The following is an 8,195-nucleotide window of genomic DNA, read 5'->3' as shown; positions in this document are numbered from 1 at the left end:
TTTTTTTTTTTTAATTCTTTAATCAACTATAAAGAAATCAAAATTGAATCACAATATCATTACGAACATATACCAACAATTTAACATGAAATTCATGCTTTGATACTACTTGTTAGCATAAATTCTTAATATCTATATTGAATAGATAAATCCTAGGATCATTCATGTCAAATTGTCAAGAATAATTACATACCGGATTCCATTGAGAAACTAATGATAACTCTCTCTAGATGAGATGTAAGAAAGACAATTTGGTATATTGGGGACCAAGGTCTCTTTATATACTAGTTTAATTAGAGTTCCCATTAAACCCTAATTAATTAGGAATAGGCTTCTACCCATTAAGTCCATACTCAATTAGGAATCTAGGGCCTTAATTAATTAGAACATATATAGGGTCCAATCTAATGATAAATTATTAATTCACATACATAGCTCATACTTTAATTAAACATATTATTATTTAAATATGTCTAACATTGATAACTCAACCCAAATCGCATTGCTTGGGTTGGGTTAGTTGGTTTTTTCGGGTCATCAGGTTTTTTGAACACCCTTACCCATAACCCCTTTTAGATAGTATATAGATTATTTTTTATATTACTATAAATCAACCCAGTGGACAAATTGTTTCTTACCAATAATCAGAATACTCGCAAAAACAAGTATAACTCAACTAGCATATGAATATATTTGGGACAAAGAGCTCTATGATTTGACCTCTCTATTTTTATTATACTAAAAAAAATCAAATTAATCGCATTTATCTTTATTAAATTTTCTTTAATATAATACCCACGATTTGTATTGTAAATGTTACATTAGATTTTTTTTTAAAAAAAAGTATTTTTTTTTGTGTGTGATATCAATAAACGATTTTTCTTTAATACAATTTTGTAAATAGACTAGTAAGGCAGCGAATAATTGATAAATAATTCAGATGTTAAAAATGGACATTCTAATCCAATTTGAGGTTTATACGTAAATTATCGGTATTACAATATTCCATCTCATTTCCATAAGGTTTCATTTCAATCATATTCATCTAAACTTATATTGGATGGCGCATTATTTCACAAAAAAAAAAACAAAAAAACAAAAAAACCAAAAAAAACAAAAAAACAAAAAACAAAAAACACACACACAAAAAAAAAAACGATGGCGCATTGTTCGACTTGTGTTGGATTATGATAGAGTATTTAATATTAAATGTAATAGACCTAAATTATCCTATTGAGATATTATTTAGTTAAGTATTTTGAGGACAGTTGCAAAGATAGCAATTAGGTCCAAAGTATTAGCAAATATAACATAGTGTATAAAAAAATTATAAATATGATAAAATTTAAATATTTATTAGTGATAAACCATATCGCTGATAAGAGTCTATAAGATAGAAGTCTATTGTTGATAGACTTGACTATATTTACAATTATTTTTTTAAATATTATAACACTTAGTTATTATTCCTAAAAATGCTACCTATTACAATTACCCTTTATTTTCTAGAATGGTGGATTGGGTTGGCCATTGGCCCACGTCAAGCGTTTTATATGGGCTTGATCACAAAGTAAAGGGACAGTTGCAGATATAGTAATCAGACTAAAACATTAGCAAATATCGCATCATGTAAAAAAAAAAAATACAAATATGACAAAATTTGGATAGTCTATTAATAATAAACCATATCGTTGGTACTCGCTGGTAGGAGTTTTTCAGTGATAGAATATATCAATCACTAGTAAGAGTCTAATAGCGATATAAGTTTATCGATAATAAACTTTGCTAAAGTCTATCGATAGACTTTGCTATATTCGTAATTTTTTTAAAAATACTGTTATAGATTTGGTTATTATCCCTAAAAATGCTACCTATTGCATTTATTCTTTATTTTATATGTAAAAATCCGTTGGACTTTAAGATCTTCTTGTATTTAAATTTGCTTGAAAAATCCTAATGGTAATTCTCTAATATTTTTCTCTCTCTCTAAATCTTGTGTGATTATGTATGGCTTAACTTCTTGTGATGAATGAGAATTATCGTTAATAATAATAATAATAATAATAATAATAATAATAAAACCTATATTCAGACGTCATGTGGCATGCTTGTGTGTTTATGGAAAAAAAATTCCCACCTGTGACATTGATTCTTGTGTTCACACATAGGAATTAGAAGAAACTTGGTCTACAAGTCGTTTTAATTAATTTTACTTTTAAACACACTTTTTCTTTACACTAAAAAATTAAACTTTTAAATACATAAAAAAAACAATGAAATGAACTTTTGTGTCTATTTCCTTTTGATGTTAAGAAAAACTTAAAATCATTTAGTTTAATAATATTTTGTAGTATTTTAGCATAGTCCCGCTAATAAATATATATGTATTAACGATTAAAAATTTGAAGTTAAAATCGCCCTATACTTATTTTACTAAAAAAAAAGTGTAAGATATTTGAAACATCTTTTTATATCAAAGAAATTGCAATGAGAATACAAATGTCGAGGGACGGAAGGCATGTGTCTCTTAGCACTTTAATAGACCCACCATTATTTATAGAGGCGATTGACATAGGTTGTTCCAATAGGGTTTCAGAATCACTTTAAGGTAGTTATATAATCTACCAGGCTGAGGGGTGTGCCCAGTTTTGTGTCTGGCTAGGGTTGGTTATGACCTTGGTTGAGGTTGAGCATCTTCCCCTAGGACCATTTTGGTCTTATGGTGATGCTTTGTCACATGCCACATCGGTTATTTTACTAAGGTTCGCCTCAACCTTGGTCGGGCATATTAACTTGGACTTTGCCCCGAATTAACCCTCTCCCCTAGGTTGAAATGCTATTATTTGCCCAAATATTGTTATTTTCTAGAACTTGTTATTGGAATCAGTACCCTAAATCTCGTGGGTCTCATAGTTTGTATTTTGTAAATAACGAATTATTTATTTAATAAGAAGTTTTTTATTTAACATTTAGATTGTATTAACTCAATGAAATAAATTAAGATCCTAGGATAATGTTGGTTGCCTTATCCTAGTAACACTATAGATACGACCCACTTTGTAAATGTTACAAAAGTTGAGTGTTACAAACGATTTGATTCAAATTGTATGTGGAGACATGTGAGTGGGAGTATCCTTTACAAAGAGTTTTTATAAGATCAGACCACGAGATGTTTAACCTCTCTTTATAACATCGTTAATTGAAGAGACTAACATTTCATAGAATAACCATAGATAACTCAATCTTAATCTTGAGTGAGTTATGGATTCCTGTCTATGAGGGCAATCCTTTGACTTGTATGGTGAGAGTTACCCATGTAGCCGACTCGATGAACCTACCATTTTTGGGATTTGTCTAAGTAGGAAGCTAGGAACATAACGCCACAAGGTGGAATTCACTCCTTCTCACGTTTAGGAAAAGTAGATGAATTGCTCCCTTAAGTGCTAATTTCAAGTCTTGAACCAAAAGCCCCTCCCTTTTATTGACCCGAGAAATTTGTGATGAGGTAATTCGTGTAGGACCATAAACAATTTGTTGATTAGAGGATCAAAGGGACTTAAGGAGAAAGAAGTAATTATAGTGATAACAAGGTAATTTTACCCAACTGTAATTATGACAACTTTATATTCTCTCATATAACCTCTGATTCATATTAATTTTAACCTATAGTCATAAGAATCTCATTCATATAATTAATATTTGAATCATATTCATGTTGGGATTGGTGTCCTAATTCTCCCGGAGTCTCGTTGTTTTGTAACGATACACATTGTTTGATGAATAAAATAATTGTTATTTAATTCTGGAATTTACTCATATCCAATAAATAAAGCTTCTTGGTTATCTTATTTGAACTTAAGCATGTATATGTGATATACAAGTGGATCATGCCTTAAGTGATAACCTAAATAGGTATGTAGTATAAGGATTAAGGTGGGATACCTGATCCTGATGACACTACGGATACGACCCGCTTTGTAGAGGTTTGCAAGTGTTGTAAACTACTACAGATGGTAGATCCTGACTATTCATGTGAAGAGGTGCGAGCGGGGTGTCTTATACAAAGAGTTTGTATAAGACCTGAACCACGAGATGACTAGACTCTGTATATAACGCCGTTGATCTAGAGACTTACATCTGACCTAAACGACTATAGGTGACACGACCTCAATCCTGGGTGTTTTGGAAACTCTTGCCTTTGAGGGCGATCCTTTGATTAGTATAGGTGAGAGTGACCAGATTGCCAACTCAACATGTCCACCTTTTTGGGGACTTGTCTGATATGGGAGCTGAGAACTTAATCCATAAGATGGAATTCATTCCTTTCCGAAGCAGGGATAAGTACAGAGATTGCTCCCTTAAGGTCTGATTCTGGGGCTTGAACATAGTAGCTACAGCTTCTCTTTGGAGAGAGGACTCAGTCATAGTAGGACTATGACTTATGTTCATTAAAGGGATCAGTAGTACTTAAGGAGTTAGATGTAATTATAGGGGCATAACAATTATTGGCCTAGTTGTATTTACGAGCGATCTGTGAAGGGTTGTCACAATTCTGATTGGTTAAGATGGACAAATAATATATTTATGGTAAGGAGAGTTCAGCTGTCGGTCTTTAGTGGAGTGTCTGGTAGTTAACGGATGGTGGATCCCATGACTAAAGAGTTTAGTCAATTATTCATGTACCGTTGGAGCTTCAAGCTACAGGTCCATAAGGTCTCATTGTGGCTCAATGGATTTAGTTGAGGATTAGTTCTTGGTGTTGATTTAAAATGTTCAAATTGACAAGAGGTATTTTGATTATATATGATATAATCGGTTTGATGTATGAGATACATCTAGTGGAGGATTAATGTAAATAAGATTTACATTAAGTACCATGGAATAGGAAAAGAATTATGGTTTATATGTTCCATGAGATGAAATATTAAAGCTATAGGTTATAAATATAATATGATAAGTTGGTTATCATTTATATTTATAATAATATTAATTATTTGATAATTAAATCTTTTTCTCTAATAACCAATTGAGTGGGAGGTTATTGGTGGTTCATGATAACCGTGAGATAAAAGAAAAATTGTTTTCCTAATTTTAGTAAGTTTTGGAAAAGTTTTTGTCAAAATTGTTTTGAGATTTTCTCTTGAAAAAAAGAATCTCACGGAGCTTGTCAAGTAAATACGGATTTACTAAACAACAGGTTGACAAAAGGCAAATGATCGTGTAGTGTTTGTAGGCAACAGACACGCTGCTAAACGATCGCTTAGCTTTTGCTAGACGATCATTTAGCTTTTGCTAAACGATTGGGCATCGACCTATACGATAGGTCCTGCCTTTTCCTACTTACCCAATCGCATACACGATTGTTGAATCCTCCTTCGTCTGCCTCATACTAAGTCCACACAAAGCCCACCCTCAAGATTTTCACACCGAGAATACCAAGGTATCCTTCTTGGTGGTGTCATACTCAACTCGACGTCGTCAAGATTTTATGGAAGCCGTTCGTGTTGATGGAGTGTTCGTGACCGAGGCGATCTCGGAGTGCGAGTACGTGGTGTTCGTGCTGTAGAGCGGTCGTGTTGTTTGAGCGTTCGAGGTTGCTGTGTTCAAGCATTCTTGATCAAGGAGCATGGAGACGAGTCTACAAATGTGTGTAGAGATTTTTGGTGATTAATTTTGGAAAACATATATCATGCATGTCTTATGCTATGCGTTCATAACCATGCGTCGGTGGCATGCGTTGGAATGAAAAGTATGCGTTAATCTCGTATGCAATGACCATGAGTTCCTANCTATGTTGGATAGTGATGAACCCTTTGGTTCTCCCGTCAACCTTAATGGGCCTAGAATAGTATCTTCCTCCTCCCTGATACTGACAACATAACATGCGGCAATCTCTGGTATATCCTTTAAACCCCAATTGTAGAAGTTCTTCGAGAAGAAATCTGCTAAGGTTATCTGTCGTCTAGGATGAGAAACATCCTCGTCTTCCCCGTTGACAGCCTTGGGCCTTTGAGCCTTTTTTCTACCCTTCCTTTTTTGTGTCTTACTCTCTCTCTTGTAGCTTTTATGAGAGCATAGCTTTTTTTGGGTAGAGTTCAGTCTTCCCTTCTTACGGCGTGCCACAAAAATCCAGCTTTCGTTATTGTCATTGTCAGTGCACTCTCCTCCGTTTTGAAGATCTGTAGCTTGGACCTTCTACTGAAACCGCACTACCATAGGTTCGAAAGTCCCAAACTGGACCAAGCTCTCCCTTTCTTCATAAGATATGGTTGGTGGCACCACGCTCGGAGTTACTGTCACTGCAGTGTGATTCGTTTGGACCACCTCGTCTAGATCCAGTTTTATTTTCCTTTCACGGGCCAATTTGAGGATCAATTCTTTCAGTACGAAGCATTTTTCGACTGGGTGACTGATGACCTTGTGATACTTGCAGTAATTGGGGTCATCCACCATGCCGGCCTGTTCCGGTCGTCTACATTCTAGCAGTTGGATAAGGTGGTTCTCCAATAATTGTTCGAGCATGTCCGCTACGTCAGAGTCAGGGAATGGATAAACCTTCACCTGTCTTTCTTTCAGGGTTGGGCGACGTCTCTCGCCTTCTTGGTCTTTCTTCTCTATCTTCTTTTCTTTCTCTTTTGATGAGAATTTCAATGGGGTTGTGTTAGTGACCATTGATTCCTTCATGACACCTTTCACATTTTTCTCGGTGCCCTTCACCTTCTTCTTATCTTTCCTCGGGTCGTGGTTCAGAAAGTCCCTCGTTCTTCTGTTGACGATACTTAGCTCCATGTCGTGAGCGCGGGTCGCTAATTCTTCAAAAGTACGGGGCTTAATCCCTTGTAGGATATAGAGGAATTCACAGTGCATACCCTGCGTGCACATTTCCACAGTAGATAACTCGGTGAGTCGATCTTTACAATCCAGACTCAAAGCTCTCCATCGATTGATGTAGTCGACGACTGGTTCCCCTTTCCGTTGTTTGGAGTTTGTTAGCTCTATCATGCTGACGGTGCATCTGGTGCTATAGAAGCGATTCAAGAATTCTCTTTCAAGTTGCTCCCAGCTGTCAATCACCTCAGGCTCTAAGTCTGTGTACCAGTCAAAAGTGTTCCCTTTGAGGGTTCTGACGAACTGTTTAACCAGTAAATCTTCTCTTATTCCCGCATTTTTGCATGTTTCTACAAAGTGGACTATATGTTGCTTTGGGTTGCCCTTTCCGTCAAATTGTTGGAACTTTAGGGGCTGATATCCTGTAGGCATTTTTAGGTTGTCGATCCTCTGAATGTATGGCTTGGAATATATGAAGGAGGTTTGGGCCGGCCCTCCATATTGAGCTCTTATGGAGGTCATGATCATGTCATGTAGTTGTTGAATCGACAAAGAGGCCACTGAGGCTGACTGTTGCGATTGGCTTTCTTGTAGCACGATCTTCCCCTTGTCGATTGCTTTCATCGTGGGTGCTAGGCTTGATTCCGCAACCTCTCGAGATTACATTTGTTCCTTCAGGGTAACGATCTCGTGGTCTCGCTCCTCGACAGCTTTCATCAGGAAATTAATCTTCCTTTCCATTTCAGCCATGGCCGCTTCCGCCGTCAATCCGCCATCATGACAGAAATCACATCTGGCGGTGAATCTCTTTCTGGTTCGTCAGGCACGAAAATAGAGTTGTCGAACAAGGGGGTTTCCTTGATGACAACCCCACTTTGTAAGGATTCCATCATTTGTTTCAAGATGTCGTGGGCGATGGGGGAGCTCAGCCGCCGCGGGTGACCGGTCCCTTGTATGAGCTGTTTGTGGAGGAAGCTTTGGATGCCATCCTCTTAAAAGATTTGGATGCCACCTTCTTAGGCACCATTTGGCTTGTTTGAATGCCCAGAAAGAGATGAGAGGTAGAGAGATCCTACCGGGTGTGCCAATTTGTTCACACGAGGTTTCCGAAGAAATGTGTTTCATGGTGTTGAACTTGAGTTGGTTTGATGTTGGAGTTGATTTGATGCGATGTGGTTCGATCTCTAATACTTTATCCTCTGATTCTCTTTCAGTTGGGTGTATATGCTTGACTTGGAGAAGGAAAGCACCAAACGTTATTGAAGTAAAAGTCTTGGAAGCTTGGAGTAGAAGTCTTGGAAGAGTATTTGTGTCTTCAAAGGTCTTCTACCTTATAGAAGTGTAGCTTCAGGAGTCATAGAAGCTTG

At 36.3% G+C, this 8,195-nt stretch overlaps 1 protein-coding gene across 1 annotated transcript; it reads right to left on the bottom strand.

The window, feature by feature from the left end:
• Positions 1-6,195: 6,195 nt before the first annotated feature.
• LOC120090905 lies at positions 6,196-7,452 on the bottom strand. Its single transcript, XM_039048598.1, has one exon. It carries the CDS (start codon positions 7,450-7,452, stop codon positions 6,196-6,198), a length of 1,257 nt encoding a protein of 418 aa, XP_038904526.1.
• Positions 7,453-8,195: the final 743 nt, after the last annotated feature.

This window comes from Benincasa hispida, chromosome 11 (assembly GCF_009727055.1).
Source record: "Benincasa hispida cultivar B227 chromosome 11, ASM972705v1, whole genome shotgun sequence".
NCBI classification, from domain to species: domain Eukaryota; kingdom Viridiplantae; phylum Streptophyta; class Magnoliopsida; order Cucurbitales; family Cucurbitaceae; genus Benincasa; species Benincasa hispida.
Note: the sequence above shows the minus strand (reverse complement) of the source record. Positions and strands in the feature narration are given on the sequence as shown.